Source organism: Portunus trituberculatus, chromosome 41, assembly GCF_017591435.1.
Source record: "Portunus trituberculatus isolate SZX2019 chromosome 41, ASM1759143v1, whole genome shotgun sequence".
Classification (NCBI taxonomy): domain Eukaryota; kingdom Metazoa; phylum Arthropoda; class Malacostraca; order Decapoda; family Portunidae; genus Portunus; species Portunus trituberculatus.
Window position 1 is genome coordinate 25,473,228 of NC_059295.1, and position 17,500 is coordinate 25,490,727.

Below are 17,500 nucleotides of genomic sequence, written 5' to 3' on the forward strand. Positions count from 1 at the left end.
CGTCAGTGGGCGTGTGGGGGTCGTGGGTGATCGTGGGGGGGCGCGGGGAGTCGTGGGGGAGTAGTGGGGGTCGTGGAGGAAGGGTTAGTGTGGTATATATTGTACCCAGTGCGGCGGGATGACTACATGCACTGCGTCAGCTGGGACGGGGGTGTTCCTGCCTTGTTTATTGTTGATCACGCACATAGAGAGAGGCGAGGAACTATACCCATGAGTCTTGTCTTGCCAGCGCTCTCTCTCTCTCTCTCTCTCTCTCTGCTGTCACTTTTTACACTCAAAAGTTCCTATGTCTGTTTATTAATTCCTTGTCGTACAGTTCCTTCCTTCCTTCGTAGTAGTGATGTGTCTATGTACTTCTCTCTCTCTCTCTCTCTCTCTCTCTCTCTCTCTCTCTCTCTCTCTCTCTCTCTCCCTCTCTCTCCTCTACTTGTGCTTCTCTAATCTCTATTCAAAACACAAGCCTAAAGAGACGAATAAAATTTAACAGGAGCCCCGTCTCGCTGCTGCTGCTGGTGCCTGGTGAGGGGCGAGGCGAGGGGCAGGGCGAGGCGATGGGGCCGGGAGGAGGGGCGGGGCAGACCACTAAGCGCAAGATGGAGTGGTATAAAGCATTAAATAAAACGACGATGGGGTGTGAGTGATGCGGAAACACCTGGCGGCAAGGAACACCAATTCTAGAGAGAGAGAGAGAGACAGAGAGAGAGAGAGAGAGAGAGAGAGAGAGAGAGAGAGAGAGAGAGAGAGAGAGAGAGAGAGAGAGAGAGAGAGAGAGAGAGAGAGAGAGAGAGAGAGAGAGAGAGAGAGAGAGAGAGAGAGAGAGAGAGAGAGAGAGAGAGAGAGAGAGAGAGAGAGAGAGAGAGAGAGAGAGAGAGAGAGAGAGAGAGAGAGAGAGAGAGAGAGAGAGAGAGAGAGAGAGAGAGAGAGAGAGAGAGAGAGAGAGAGAGAGAGAGAGAGAGAGAGAGAGAGAGAGAGAGAGAGAGAGAGAGAGAGAGAGAGAGAGAGAGAGAGAGAGAGAGAGAGGCACTGACGTTACCTTTCCCTCCCTATAAACCCTCCATGCCTTTCTCCCTCCGTCTCCCCCCCTCTCTCTATCTCCCCTGCAGGTTTACGGGACGAGTCTGTCTCTTCCCTCGATGAAAACTTCCCTTGATTACACTTTATCTCGACGCCCCCTTTAGGAGACGGCAAGGGAGGCGTCCACTAATACGTAAAAAATAAAGAAATAATGCCCAATCACCGATACCCAAACTGAGTAACATGCTCATTTGCACCTGAGACGGCGGCCAGGTGAGCGGGGAGGCGGTGGAGGCGGGGAGGCGAGGAGGAGGAAGGGCATGGTAAGGATAAAAGGTTCCTTGAGTATTGAGTGTAAGAGTTCTATAATTCATGGTCTTGTGATGGCTTGGGATGATTTCAGAGAGGGTGGGACGAGTGACTGTATCGAGGAAGTGTTCATTGATCAAATATTATATCATTCTGTAGTTTAGTTAGTGAGGAAAGGCGGGAGGGATGAAGGGATGGATGAAAGGGAGGAAGAAAGACTGCAGGGAGTGAGTGAAAGAAGGAGGAAATGAAGGAGGAAAGGGAAGATGGGGGAAGAAGGAGCGATGGTGGGAGGGAGGGAACAATGATAGAAAGAAAGGAAGAAAAGAAGGAAGGAGGGAAAGAAGGAAGGAAGGAAGGAAGGAAGGAAGGAAGGAAGGAAGGAAGGAAGGAAGGAAGGAAATAAATAAATAAAAAGGCAAACAAAAGAAATAAAGAAAGAGAAAAATGAAGACAAGAAAAAAAAAGAAGGAAGGAATAACAAAAAATAAGAAAACAGTCACCTGATCAGTTATTCACTTTGATACACTAATCATTTAAGACTACAGAAATTTAACCAGTCAGTAGATCAGCCAGTCAGTCTGTCAGTCACTTAGCCACTCAATCAGTCACTCAGCCAATCAATCAATCAGTCAGTCTTAACGAATAATGGAGCCAATGGATAACGAACAAGAGAACAACAAGGAACACGGAAGAGGAGTCGTGTCTGGCAAAGAATAGAGTAACGAGGAGAGCTCAGAGGACGAGAACGAGACTTTGAGTACAGAAATTGGAGGAGAACAAAAGAAATGGAGGAAAAAAAGAGACGTTGGAGAAATAGTAAATAGACACACGCATACACACGAAAAAAAAACAACTGTCTAGAATAATAATAATGATAATAATACTGATAATAATAGACTTTGAGTAGAAGAAGTGAAGGAGAGACAGCACAAGAAGAAATGGAGGAAAGAAAGAGACGGGAGAGATAGAAAACAGATGAGGAGAGGAAACACACACAAACACACTCGTAAACACACGAAGAAAAAATCCCGTCCACAATAATGATAATAATAATAATAATAATAATAATAATAATAATAATAATAATAAAAAACACAACCTCATCATACCTGTCCGTCAGTCACTCACCTGCCCACCTGCCCACCTGCCCACCTGCCCCGACTCGCCCTCAGGCAACCGAACTAAAAATAAATAAACATATAAATCATCTGCTTATACTCGTGCACTTCAATCCATCACTGCGGCGTGTACTTAGGAAAGGGAAGGACGCTTGTTAACCCACGTACTTGTGTGTGCGTGTGTGTGTGTGTGTGTGTGTGTGTGTGTGTGTGTGTGTGTGTGGCTGCATCTACATACACCTGAAAAATATACGCACACATGTCGGCCAGGTTAAGGAGTAGTGAAGGAAGAGGGGAAGGCAAAATTTATGTGCGTGTGTGTGCGTGCGTGTGCGTGTGTATGTGTGTGTGAGTGCGGGATGACAGGTGTTTATTCATTGCAAATTGGGCGTGTTTACCGACTGGCTGAGTAATGGGCGGTGTGCATGTGAGCGCCCACGTGTGTGTGTGTGTGTGTGTGTGTGTGTGTGTGTGTGTGTGTGTGTGTGTGTGTGTGTGTGTGTGTGTGTGTCCAAGCAATATTTTCCTTCTCATCTCCTGAACACACACACACACACACACACACACACACACACACACACACACACACACACACACCAACAATCACGTGCCAAGATTAACCCAACAACTTTTCCACTTCTCCTTATCACTGAAAGGACCAAACACCGTAAAATTCACCTGAACACCTTTCTATCCTATACCTGTCCTGATGAGCCTCCCTGATAGTAGTAGTAGTAGTAGTAGTAGTAGTAGTAGTAGGTAGCAGTAGTAGTAGTAGTAGTAGTAGTAGTAGTAGTAGTAGTAGTAGTAGTAGTAGTAGTAGTAGTAGTAGTAGTAGTAGTAGTAGTAGCAGTAGTAGTAGTAGTAGTAGTAGTAGTAGTAGTAGTAGTAGTAGTAGTAGTAGTAGTAGTAGAACACAAGAAACACAAAATACTAAAGCTAGGAAACAAAGAGAGAGAGAGAGAGAGAGAGAGAGAGAGAGAGAGAGAGAGAGAGAGAGAGAGAGAGAGAGAGAGAGAGAGAGAGAGAGAGAGAGAGAGAGAGAGAGAGAAAACAAAACAAGACCCAACATTTCAAACACAAACTCCCACACTACGTAACTCAACACTTATAAACAACACCCGTATTTGTGTATAAGAACCAGCGAGAGCGTCTATCTTAAGGCATGGCCAGGACAATGAACAGGACGCTAGCTAGAGGTGGGGAGAGAAAAGGCTAACAATAAATCGAGTCCCAGAGGTGGATAGCATCAGTGGTGGTGGTGGGAAGCTGGAAGGAGGACGAGGGACTATAGAAGTGGCGGTAATGATAGTCACACCTTATAACCTGTAACACCAACACGCGATACCTCTGTTATGACCTTTGATGAGCGTGTATATGTGCGTGTATGTAACAGGGAAGGAGGGATATGCTAGTTAGGGTAAAGTTAGGTGGGGAAAGGGTGTCTGGGCAGGTGGCAGGTGGCGGCAGGTAATTATGTAGGTGAGTGGAGGCAGTTTGGGAATGAGATTAAGACGTAATGATACCCGGACCTTGAGTTAGACGCCTCCTCGACGCTAGCATGCGTAATGGGATTCGGAGGAGAGGAGAAGGAGGAGGAGGAGGTAGAGGAGGAGGAGGAGGAGGAGGAGGAGGAGGAGGAGGAGGAGGAGGAGGAGGAGGAGGAGGAGGAGGAGGAGGAGGAGGAGGCCATGAGTGGTGGTGATGGTGGTGGTGAAAGGATATGATGAAAATAAAGAGAAAGAAGAAGAAATATAAGAGAATGTTAAGAGAAAATGGAAAAATAAGGAGAGAGAATAGTAAAATAAAATAAAATGCAATGGAAAATCAAAGACAAATAGAAGATAGAAAAAAAATAATGAAGAAACGAAAATAAGGAAAAATGCAAGAGAGAGAGAGAGAGAGAGAGAGAGAGAGAGAGAGAGAGAGAGAGAGAGAGAGAGAGAGAGAGAGAGAGAGTAAAAAAAAAGAAAATAAGGCTGAAAAAGGACAAATACACATGAACCATACAAACCTACAAAAACATGAAATCCAAACCTTCTGTAGGAACCTAAATAAATAAAATATATGAATAAATAAATGGATAGATAAATAAATAAATAAATAAATAAATAAACAAATAAATAGATACAATAAATAAGATGTAATACAGGTTGTTGTACTTACATAGAGACGCTGAATGGACCACTTCGATAAGGCGTTGTCGCTGGAAAGAAAAGAATGAATAAGTTAGTGTTACGTGGGTGTTCATGAGAGGGAGTGCACGTAAATGTGTGGAAATTACCTCGGGTTTTCCATCCCATGCAATAAAAGATGGTAATATTTCTAGGGTGACAGGGAAATGCCAACACATGAAGACTTTACAGGATATTAAATTGTCTTGTGTCATGTGTATAAGAAATGATTACTACATCTGGTATTACAACAACACCACCTACACTATTACTACTATAACAACAACTACTACTACCACTACAATAACAATGATAGTAGCAGCAAATTAATAACAAGTACAAAAATGACTACTTCTACAAATACAAGGACAAGAATAGCGACAATAAAACAACATCAGCAATAATAACAAATACTGGTACTGCTGCTGCTGCTGCTGCTGCTGCTACTACTACTACTACTACTACTACTACTACTACTACTACTACTACTACTACTATAGCTACTACTACTACTACTACTACTACTACTACTACTACTACTACTACTACTACTACTACTACTATTACCACTACCACTAGAACTACAACCACCACGACCACACACATTCACTCTCGACGTCAGGACTGGAAATTACCTCCCCCCACTACCTCCTCCTCTTCCTCCTCCTGGCTCTTCACTCCTACAGAGGCACACACGCTATGGCCTCCTCGTCAGGAAAGCCTTGAGGGGCACCACGTCACTGCCACGCCTTCTTCACCCTCTTCTTATCATTTCCTTTTCCTTGACCTTTTCTTTTACTTCTCGTCTGCTTCGTATTGCGTGCATAGTTAACTTACAAATATATAAAAAAGTCTCCTGGATAATTATGTGTTTTTTTAAAATTTTCTTTATGGTTGAGGAGTAAGGAATAGAATAGAAAGTGCGAATGAATAAAGGGTGAATGAAAAGGATAGAAAGAATAGGAAGATTGGGCAATATTTTCATGACATGGATCTATCAATTTGAGAGAGAGAGAGAGAGAGAGAGAGAGAGAGAGAGAGAGAGAGAGAGAGAGAGAGAGAGAGAGAGAGAGAGAGAGAGAGAGAGAGAGAGAGAGAGAGAGAGAGAGCGTTCAGTATCTATATAAATTACACGATCTTAGTCATATGCAGGATTACAATCTATACTTTTTCCTTCTTTTCATTCATTTCAGCATTTTCTATCTTCTTATCTCTCTCCTTTTCCATCTTCTATTTATCCTATTCTCATCTTTTCCCTTCCCTATTCACATTATCTTCCTCTCCTATTCTATTTTCTCCCTCTCCTAGTCCCATCTTCTCCCTCTCCTTTTTCAACATCCTCTTTTTCTACAACACTGTCTTACTACTATGCTAAGACCAACACACCACCACCACCACCACCACCACCACCACCACCACGAATACAAAGAGGGTTTTTTTCACTTCATCCTAGCAACACTAATTACTTTCTCTACTGGTAACATCTTCAAACAGAGAGAGAGAGAGAGAGAGATCGAGATCGAGAGAGAGAGAGAGAGAGAGAGAGAGAGAGAGAGAGAGAGAGAGAGAGAGAGAGAGAGAGAGAGAGAGAGAGCAATGAGTACAAATAGGATCTCTCTCCAGCCTGGGGGAAAAGGTATACATATATTTTTTTCTAATTAGTCAATTCCCAGTGTAATTTATCGTAGTGAGGAGGTCGGCGGCGCGGGACAGCGAGATCCAACACTCTGTTATTAGTTGATAACCGACCTAATGGCGATTTCAAGAGAGCTGACCGGGAGGAGGAAGAGGAGGAGGAGGAGGAGGAGGAGGAGGAGGAGGAGGAGGAGGAGGAGGAGGAGGAGGAGCAAGTGACCGGAGGGAGATACGGGAGGGGTAGGAGAAATGGAAGGAAAGAGGAATGAGAGGATTGAGAAGAGATAGCAGAAGAGGAAATAGTAGTAGTAGAAGTAGAAGTAGTAGTAGTAGTAGTAGTAGTAGTAGTAGTAGTAGTAGTAGTAGTAGTAGTAGCAGTAGTAATAGTAGTAGTAACAGGACTGATAATACAAGGTTTTGAGAGAGAGAGAGAGAGAGAGAGAGAGAGAGAGAGAGAGAGAGAGAGAGAGAGAGAGAGAGAGAGAGAGAGAGAGAGAGAGAGAGAGAGAGAGAGAGAGAGAGAGAGAGAGAGAGAGAAGAGAAGAGAAGAGAAGAGAAAGAAGAGAAGAAAGAGAGAGAAAAAAAGATAGAAAAAGAGAAAATAAGAGAAAAGAAGAGAGAAGAGAGAAAAACAAGAGAAGAGAAAGAAGAAAAAGAAAAAATAAGAAAAGAAGATAAGATAAGAGAATAGAAGAGAAAAAAACAAGAGAAAAAGAGACAGAGAGAGAGGAAGAAGACATAGCTGAAGGAAGAAGAGGAGGAAGGGACAGGTGATTTTAAAGGAGTGGAGGTGAGTGCAACATTAATTAAACTTCTATCTCTCTCTCCAGCGCTGGCCTACATTATCTCCCTTATCGCTGAAGACTTTTAAGCGCGTCCCTTCTCGCGGAAATAATCGGGGGAGCATCTAGAGGAGGAGGAAGAAGAGAAGGAGGAGGAGGAAGACGGGGGAGCAAGAGGAAGGGGCAGCACATGTAAAGAATCGACATCTACATCGTTTTTTGCGCAGACAGATTCCCCGCATCCTTATTAACGAGTGTAATCGGAGGGAGAAAACTGAGGCCAGAGTAGGAGGGGAAAAAAAGGATGGAAAGATAAAGGAATGGAGAGAGGAGAGGTAAAGGGGGTAGAGGGAGTGTGTGGGGTGGTGTAGGGGGCGGTGGTGAGAAGGAAAGGTAGGCGGGGAAGCAGAGAGAGAAGGAACGGACACAGGTCCACCACTAACCTGTAATTAACACGATTGGTTCCATCACGGGGAGACATGTACAAATAATTCATTTCTTCTTATTAATGGAATATCTTTTTTTTCCCTCTCCTTCTACTTTTCTCCTCGTTTTTTTTCGGTTTTTGTTTTTGCTTCCCTCTGTTCCGAACCATCCGTCTCCGTGCGTGTTTCAGATGAAAGTCACGATACCAGCCACCCACCACACCACCAGACCACCAGCCAGCCAAACAACCAGCCAGCCAACAGGAAAGCCAGCCAGACAACCACCCTGCTAGGAAGCCAATCCAATATTTAGGCAGAAAGCCACTACACTACCAACTCATCCAGCCAGCTACCCTCCCACCGACCAGGACAACCAGCCAGTCAGCATGCTAGCCATCAGTCCATCCAGCCATCACACCAGCCAGCCAGCCAGCCAGCCAGACGTCAGAGTAGTCACACAACCAGCACTAACAAGCCACTTCCCACCCATCAGACAACACCATGCAACTTTCATCTCCCTAACAACAAGGAGATTACTTGCAGCAGACGCAGTGTACCGTTTTGGCTGCGTTCAGTGCGCCTCAGCAGTGTGACAGCCACTCACTCAACTGTTCATAGAAAACGTGTAGTCTCCAAGTTGCACAGCCGCAGTTCAGGAGCATAATCACCGCGCCAGACACGCAGCTTCTTCAAATGAATTTTCTTATTTTCCGATCATTCTTTGAGACTGAAAGTTTTAGGAGTATATTTTTCTAGCCAGTTATCAATCATGCCGCGTTTAATAGAGTTGGTAAAGCCGCAAATTTACCATTACCGCTGACAAAAGAGAACACGAGACTGGCGGAGAGACACGCACAGACACCAAAGAGACTAATAGATCCTGCTCCTCTTAGCATTACAAATTTTACAAGCTCATTATTTTGCATGACACAAAGAAACAGACAAATAAAAGCGCGATGGATGTAACACACGCTTATCATGCAACACACCAATCACTAATGAAGCAAATGAAGACACACACACCTAGATTGTACCTGAGTGTTGCTTACCTGCCCGTCACCTCCAAACCTTCACTCAACGATTAAATGCACCAATAAAACACCACCACCATCACCACCACCATCACCATGAACAGATAGGCGCGTCAAGCAATAAGTATAGCAAAGAGCAGATGGTTATAGGACTAAACACCTTTCTCTCTCTCTCTCTCTCTCTCTCTCTCTCTCTCTCTTTAACACGTTTCCTCGCCTTCCAAGCACAGAAGCCGACCACTTTGCTTCCACTCATACACTTGTCACTGCCTCCACTCCACTCCACTCCTCTCCACTCCACTCCACTCCTTACCACTCCTTGCTGTCACATCCCTCCCTCTCCTCTAATTTTCTTGTCCACTCCAGGTAAGAAAACACACGCACGCACGCACACACACACACACACACACACACACACACACACACACACACACACACACACACACACACACACACACACACACACACACACACACACCGACAAAATAAAGGGTGTGAGTAAGACAAGGCATAAAAACAAACAAACATATGAAGATCAAATTGGCAGCTTGCAGAATGAGAAGGAGGAGGATGAGGAGGAGGAGGAGGAGGAGGAGGAGGAGGAGGAGGATGAGGAGGATGAGAAGGAAGAGGAGGAGGAACAGGAGGAAGAGGAGGAGGAATGGGTATATCTGATGTAATACTTCACTAGTCCCAAACGCACCTGATGAAACCTAATTCTGGGCGTCACTCGGCTCGCTAAGGTGATGAAAGCCCGGGACAAGATGCAACTTACACACGCGAGGGCAGAGAGCGAGAGCGAGAGAGAGAGAGAGAGAGAGAGAGAGAGAGAGAGAGAGAGAGAGAGAGAGAGAGAGAGAGAGAGAGAGAGAGATTTGGATGGCAGAATCTCTATCTCTCGCTTCATTAAGTGCGGAAAACTGTTAAAAGAGACTTGGGAGGCAGGGAGGGAAGCAGGCAGGAAGGCAGAAGGGAAGGCAGGGAAGCAGGGAGGGAGGGAGGAAGGGAGGCATGAAGGCAGGGAGGTAGGTAGGAAAGCAGGGAGGGAGGGAGACAGGGAGGCATGAAAACAGGGAGGGAGACAGGGAGGAAGGCGCAGGAGGGAAGATTTTGAATGAAGGAGGCAGGCAGGCATGGAGACAGGGAGGCAGGAAGGCGAGCAGGGAGGAAAACAGGGAGGGAGGGAGGGAGGTAGGGAGGCAACGAGGCAGGGAAGCAAGAGCGGTCCCTAATGCGGCGTGTGGTGTGTGTTGGTGGTGTAATGCAGCACTAATAGCTTCCTGAGGCTCGTGTGGACCTCTCATTAGTGGGTGTACGTCTGCCTGATCACCTCATCGATAGAAGCGCAAATTATTATAAGCTGATTTGTGGCAGCGTATATAGATGTACAGATTCCTCCTTAATGACAGGCCGTTCCCGCAGCAGCCCGCCATCACCGCCAGAGAATCGCCCGCCATCTACCAAGCTAATGAATTCCCGTGATTACCCGTTTTTTAATAAGCGGCCCCGCAAAAGTGAGCGATTCATTGCTATGCAGATTACGGCGGCAACAAGGCAGCTGATGGAAGGCGCGGCTCCCTCCCCTCTTCCTCCTCCTCCTTCTTACCACATAATCTTCCTCCCTCGCTTCTCAAGTTTTTTTTTTTTTTTCATTCTTACGTGAAATTGATAAGATAATCCAATAATCGTTCTTGCATCTCCTCCGCGGGTTTGGGTTGGAGGGAGTGAGGCGGGAGTGGGTGAGGCGAGAGTGGGTGAGGCGAGGGTGGGTGAGGCGGGAGTGGGTGAGGCGAGAGTGGCTTTATGCTGGCAAAGGAAAATATAGAAATTAATTTGATGACGCCGTCCATCGCGGTGATCACAAGCATCGTCCTGCCATAATTGTTTGCTCCCGGGCCGTCCCTCAGTGAGTAACGCCGGCCCGTGTAACGCCCGTATTCAGAAACGTCTTACCCTACGCCTTACCCTCTCACTGCGACAATTCTCCAAGGCCACAGAGACAACTAGCCCAGTTTTCAAGACAGTTTCTCCTTTTGATAAACTAGAAATCTTGACAATCTATAACCAGAACAACGAAAACACCCTTAAAACACGAGCATCTTCAACTCGAGCCTTTGAAAAACAATGATGGTGAAAGAGCAAAGCGTTTCAGAATATGGGCCCTAAACACACCTGTTCCGCCAGCACCGACCCATTACCAGGTGACCCACGAAGAGAGAGAACAATGAGAAAAATAACGAAAAAAAAAGAACGAGGGACGAGGAACCACTAAGCCACCCAGTAAACGACTGGCCAACATGCAGAAGCCAACACGCAGGGCGGCGCCTGGCAGCCACGCCCCGCGCCGCCATCACTAACGCACGATTTTATCACCAAATGATCCCCTTGTCGACCAGATGCAAAACTCTCCTAATTAGTTGCAGATGAGGAGATGGCTGATATCTGAATTATAATACGGTAGTCTCCTCTTCTCTCTCCCTCCATCCCTCCATCCCTCCCTCCCTCCATCCCTCCCTCTCGCTTACCCTTGAGCTGATGCAAAGAAAAAAAAATAAAATGTAGGATTGCAGAGATGAAATGAAGACTGATGGAGGCTACGTCCCCCCCCAGGCAGCATCGCGTCAGCCACCAGGCGCAGCGGTGCCGATAATATCTGGTTTATTGGGTTGATAACGCCGATGAGGTCGACCCTTGCTGGCCTCGACTTGCAGGAAGGAGGGAAGAGGGAGAGGGAGGGAGGGAGGGAGAGAGGGAGAGGAGAGTGGATGGAGATGAAGCAGAAGCGTGATCTCAGCAGGAGAGGAAAGTATCTGAACATCAACGAAGCTTTGCAAATTGATTTAACATTATGAACTCAATTTGGATCAGCAACTAAGCCTTCCACCTCTACCCGGACACTCCCTCTCCTCTGATGGGAGATTAAGGCGAGTGGCGAGGAACTAACCAGATGAGAAAGTGCGAGTGAGAAAGTGAAGAAAATATCAAAAGCATTGCAAATATACGTCAAAGGAGTGATGAATGGCCGAGTGATGCCCGCCAGGTGATGAAGAGACGTCCTGCGGTGGTGTGTAGTGGTGTGTTGGGGATGTGAAAGACGGGTGGTGGAAATAAAAGGGAGAAAAATGAAGGAAGAGGATAAACATATGATAGAATAATGGAGAAAAGATAGAACAAGAGCTAGAGAGAGAGAGAGAGAGAGAGAGAGAGAGAGAGAGAGAGAGAGAGAGAGAGAGAGAGAGAGAGAGAGAGAGAGAGAGAGAGAGAGAGAGAGAGAGAGAGAGAGAGAGAGAGAGAGAGAGAGAGAGAGAGAGAGAGAGAGAGAGAGAGAGAGAGAGAGAGAGAGAGAGAGAGAGAGAGAGAGAGAGAGAGAGAGAGAGAGAGAGAGAGAGAGAGAGAGAGAGAGAGGTATACAAATGGGAGCACTTAAGATGAGCGCCACTGAAAAAGGTAAGAAGGCAAAGGATAGAGACAAAGACTTTACCTGGCGAGATCTCTTATTACCTGTGTGTGTGTGTGTGTGTGTGTGTGTGTGTGTGTGTGTGTGTGTGTGTGTGTGTGAAGGCCAGATACCCTCCTCGTCAAGCCCTGGAGAGGAAGACGCCGATGCTACACGTCAGACTTAATTATAATACTCTTAAATTAGCCATTAACCCAAACCTGTAGTTGCAGCATTCACAAGCCACGGAGTTCACAGTCGGGGAGGGAGGGAGGGAGAACGGAGAAGGAGTAAGGGAAGGAGGTGGGGAGGGAGGAAGGGAGGGAGGAAGAGAAGGAACCCGGCGCTAATTAGTTAATCATTTACTTATCTAATAATCTATCTACCTGTTCCTCTTAGTTGACTCATTATCTGTGTATTGGAGAGCTGGTCTGCTTGAGTTGTATTTGCTTGGCTTTGTGTTGCTGATGCCACGATCTGCACCTGACTCCTGAAGCGACACCTGGCTCGCCTCGGCCTGATCACCACCGCTAACACATGTGCGAACACACCTGCCAGTCCGAGGCTTTTTAAATCCTTCAGTACCAGGACGCGTTTTTCATATTTATTCTGGTTACTATTTGGTGACTTTACACAGCTTCAGAAATTTATGTTGGGATTGAAATAGTCTAAACTCTGGCCATTAATCTTCTGACCTCCATAGACTCTTTCTGATGTAAATAAAATCGTCTAATCATACCCCAAAAATCAAGGTAAAAATGCGTCCCAGTACTGAAGGGGTTAAGCTCTCCAGTACCAGGACGCGTTTCCATATTTATTTTGATCACTATATCGTGATTTTACACAGCTTATGTTGGGAAATTAAAATAGTGATGACTCCGGCCATTAATCTTCTGACCTCCATAGACCCTTCCCAATTCAAATAAAATCGTCTCATCACACCAAAAAATCATGATAAAAATTCGTTCCGATACTGAAGAGGTTAAGGAAAGGAGCCTCGACCCATCACAGAACCAGAATCTCGAGGGAACCTGACAAGAGACCACTGATTTATTGACACCTCCATCCAGTCACAGGTAAGGAACAGGTAACTAACTTCATTACCAACGCCTCTACGTCCTTCCTCGAACACTCACTCGTTGCCTCTACCCTTTACGCCCCTCAATTCCCGCCGACCCTCGCCCAGCCTTCACCAGCACACACGCCCTTGCCGCGCCTCGCCTTGCCTCATCTTGCTCCCACACGCATCACCCTCTTCGTACACGCCCATCTGAGACCACTTAAGCGCACAATGGTCAGGCTTCGCACGCACACTTTACTTCAATTATCTGGAGGGTGGTGGACACGCCCCCTCCACAAATTGCGCTCCGCCCCCTTCCAAGCTGCGTCCCCTCCTCCCCGCCGCGCCTCCCTCCTTCCACAACACCCACGCCACCTCTAGTGACCGTGTGCAAGGGAGGTAAGGCGCCACAGGTGTTCAGATGTGGTGCTGTGAGAAAATTAAGGCGAGGTTATTGGGGCGAAGCAAGGAGAGGGAGTTATTGAGTGTTGTGGGAAGGTTAGCGACACATCAGCGCTAAGGTGGAATATGAAATGCCAAAAGTCCAGATTCTGAAAGACATCCGCGCTGCACTCACAACAGCTTCACTATTTTCAAAGGACTCTAGTTGAATTGACATGGGTTTCAAGGATGTTTTCTGTAATTCTAGCGACATTTTAACAAGTTTTCTGCATTATGAACAGGACAAATACTCTTCAGAACTCGACTAATCGTCTCTGTAGTCTTTGAAAATAGTCGCTGTGAGAGAGAAGATAGCGTTTATGAAGGGCGATCGAGAGAGAAGGACGAGTTAGTGAGAATACTAAGAAAACAATGGAGCGCAAAGGAATAAAACAAAAATACAGAGAAAGAAAAGCAATCAAATCAAAAGACAAAGGAACACAAAAGAAAAATAAGCAGAGGAACACGAAGGAAATAAACGAAAAGACCAGAAGGGGAAAGAAAGAATACAATGCAACACAAGAGAACAAAACAACAGACATGTCAGTCCTTATTTGTCTGTTTATGAGAAGTTACATGATTCAATTTAAACTGAGAAATCTTGGTTAGTAAAGGCTGAGATTGCTTCAGAGGCAAGTGTAGTCCATTGTAGGTTGGCAGGTGTGTGTGTGTGTGTGTGTGTGTGTGTGTGTGTGTGTGTGTGTGTGTGTGTGTGTGTGTGTGTGTGTGTGTGTGTGTGTGTGAGAGAGAGAGAGAGAGAGAGAGAGAGAGAGAGAGAGAGAGAGAGAGAGAGAGAGAGAGAGAGAGAGAGAGAGAGAGAGAGAGAGAGAGAGAGAGAGAGAGAGAGAGAGAGAGGAATAATACTGTGATGAAAAGACCAAATAAGACCAAACACTGCCTCCGCCACCACCGCCACCGCCACCGCCAGGGCAACACAAGGTCATCAGGAACAGCCTCAAGAAAAATCGATATACAATAATATTCATTGCTATATAAAAAAAAAAAAATATGGAGATATAACGATATTTAGTGTATTATTATCACTGGCGATTTAAGATAACTCGTCTAATCTGTTATTAAAAGCTGTAATTGCCATACTATTGATGATACTGAATGGGAGAGAATTCCAGACGTTAATGAGCGGAAGGAAAAAGCGTTCGGCTGTGTCTGACAAGAATCTTTCACCAATTATCTTGAAATTTTAATGTCCTCTGTTATGTCTGATAGAACGACTGTAACCCTCGGTATTAATATTATCAAATACTTTCAATATTCCAACCATTCATCAGACATCCTTCATCTTAACCCCTTCAGTACTGAGACGCATTTTTACCTTGAATTTTGGGTAGGATTAGATGATTAAATTTACATTAGGAAGGGTCTACGGAGGTCAGAAGATTAAATGTCCAAAGTGTTCGCTATTCTAATCCCCATATAAGTTTCTGAAGCTGCTTAAAATCAGCAAATAGTAACCAGAATGAATATGGAAATGTGTTATGACACTGAAGAGGTTAATGGGCTAAACACACGTGACTCTCCAAGCATTTCCTCACAAGGTTTCTTTCCTCGCTGCATTCTCTCAAGCTTTTATTTTTTTTTCCAGTAACATGTTGATCAAAACCGCAAGCTGAACACGGGATGGGTTGAACCAGAGGACTATAAAGATTGAATGCAACTTTTCCTGATTCATTATTCAAGGTGTGGCAGATGAGGACGAAACATTTACGAGTGGCAGCAAATTTCAGCAACTCGGAGCAATGTCGACTGCTGGCCTTTAAATCTCTTGATATCAAAATTCCAAGTCTTTTCTTTATTCACCGAAGAAAATTGTGAGACATTGGTTAAATATTGAACACGCACGCTGATCCTTCTGATGCATAACATTCCACCGTTCACTGACTCACGATTTAATGGAAACTGATTGGATTACAACGCGTCTCTGTAAAGTGTCATTGTTACTTTGCGGTGAACTGCGGGATGGCATTTGTGAGAAGCACATTCAAGAGGATAAATGATGAACAGTAAGAGAGGGAAGGGCAAGTAACAATAGAGTGTCACTGTTACCTTGTGTTTAATTGCTATATGGCTTTTGTGAGAGGGATATTTAAAGGAGTAAATGGTGAATACTTAGAAAAAAGGACAAGTAATAATAAAAAGAAAAAAAAAAAGAAAGCTTGCGAGGACAATGACTTAAGTGGGAAATGAAGAGATTACATAGAAAAAAAAGAAAACAATGACGAAATAATGAATAAAATGAGAAAAATAAAGAGAAAGTGAAATAAATACATACCGAAGGAAAATATAAGCTAATCAGTGAAGGAGGAAAATCACAGAAACACACACATACACACACACACACACACACACACACACACACACACACACACACACACACACATTTAATTATGAACCTACATTTTGCCCTGATGTGTGTGTGTGTGTGTGTGTGTGTGTGTGTGTGTGTGTGTGTGTGTGTGTGTGTGTGTGTGTGTGTGTGTGTGTGTGTGTGTTTGTATCAGAACCATCCCATCAACAGCAATAAAAATCAGGGAGCACTTCCAATAAAGGCTTGCTGGAATTCATGAGGTCCACATACATCGCAGGAACCCTCATATTATAACACCGCGCCACCCATTCATTAAATCAAATATTCCTGCATTTTCCTTCCTTGATCATTAACCCCTCTCTCTCTCTCTCTCTCTCTCTCTCTCTCTCTCTCTCTCTCTTGTAAATAGTCTTCCTTGTTATTACTTTTCTCTCTTTTAGCTTTTTTTTCGTAGTTATTAAAAAGGTTAGGTTGAAAAATTGACTCTCGTGATCGATTATAAAGAATGTTCGGTATTTTTTTCTTATTTATATTTTCATTTTTTCTATTTTAGTTATTTCGCGTCCACTTGTAGCGCTATCCTCTCTGTCTGTCTGTCTGTCTGCCTGTCTCTCTCTCTCTCTCTCTCTCTCTCTCTCTCTCTCTCTCTCTCTCTCTCTCTCCTCCTTAAGCCGGATGATAAATTGCATTCCACATGCCATCCACGTGAATAGTTACAGTAATTGAAGGTGTAACTCAGGTAAATTTGCGTTGCTTTTATAGTCTGTGTGTGTGTGTGTGTGTGTGTGTGTGTGTGTGTGTGTGTGTGTGTGTGTGTGTGTGTGTGTGTGTGTGTGTGTGTGTGTGTGTGTGTGTGTGTGTGAGAGAGAGAGAGAGACAAGCACACACACACACACACACACACACACACACACACACTCTCTCTCTCTCTCTCTCTCTCTCTCTCTCTCTCTCTCTCTCCAAACATGGTCTTCACACCTCAAAGGGAACCAACACTCAATATATGAAAGTTTTATAGCGTCACGCCAGTGTGTTCCCTTCGTCGTGAGTGTGTGTGTGTGTGTGTGTGTGTGTGTGTGTGTGTTAGTGTCCTCTCTCTCTCTCTCTCTCTCTCTCTCTCTCTCTCTCTCTCTCTCTCTCTCTCTCTCTCTCGCAACTCGCAACACTGATCAGATTATTGTGTGTGGCTGTGTTGATGTTAGTATCATATTTGAGTCAATCAGCGAGGAGGAGGAGGAGGAGGAGGAGGAGGAGGAGGAGGAGGAGGAGGAGGAGGAGGAGGAGGAGAAAGAGGAGGAGGAGGGGAGCCACAGCCGCCGTCTCTGGGCCCATCATGAGGAGGAAAGGTCGCATACAGATGGCGAAATTGGCCTTTCACTTCATTAGGGGAGCATGTTTTCAGAGCACCGTGAACCAGGATAAGTAGGGTGGCTCGGCTGGCTGGCTGGCTGGCTGGCTGGCTGGCTGTGTGTGTCTGCGTGCGTGTACGTGTCTATCTGTATGTCTGTGTGCGTGTGTGTGTGTGTGTGTGTGCGTGTGTGTGCTTTACCTAATTCCCTGTACCTGTATGAAGTGAAGGTGGGGAAAAAAATCTTTGTCACTTATTTTTCACCTGTCTGTGTCTAAGTTAACTGGCCTATGAATGTTGTCTCATGTGTTGGTGAAGAATTAGTGTGCTTTGCTGCGTTTCGAGTGTGTTTGAGTGTATTCGAGTGGGTTTCGAGTATGTATGCTTGTATTTGAGTG

At 45.2% G+C, this 17,500-nt stretch overlaps 1 protein-coding gene across 5 annotated transcripts in view; it reads right to left on the minus strand.

Annotated features, from left to right (window-relative positions):
- Positions 1-17,500, minus strand: part of LOC123516954 (protocadherin-15-like) — a 383,101-nt gene that overhangs the window by 167,319 nt on the left and 198,282 nt on the right. For all 5 annotated transcript variants that reach the window (XM_045276745.1, XM_045276746.1, XM_045276744.1 and 2 more), the window contains one exon: positions 4,611-4,650. In XM_045276745.1, the coding sequence (XP_045132680.1) occupies positions 4,611-4,650 (40 nt within the window). The remainder of the gene's footprint in view (positions 1-4,610; positions 4,651-17,500) is intronic.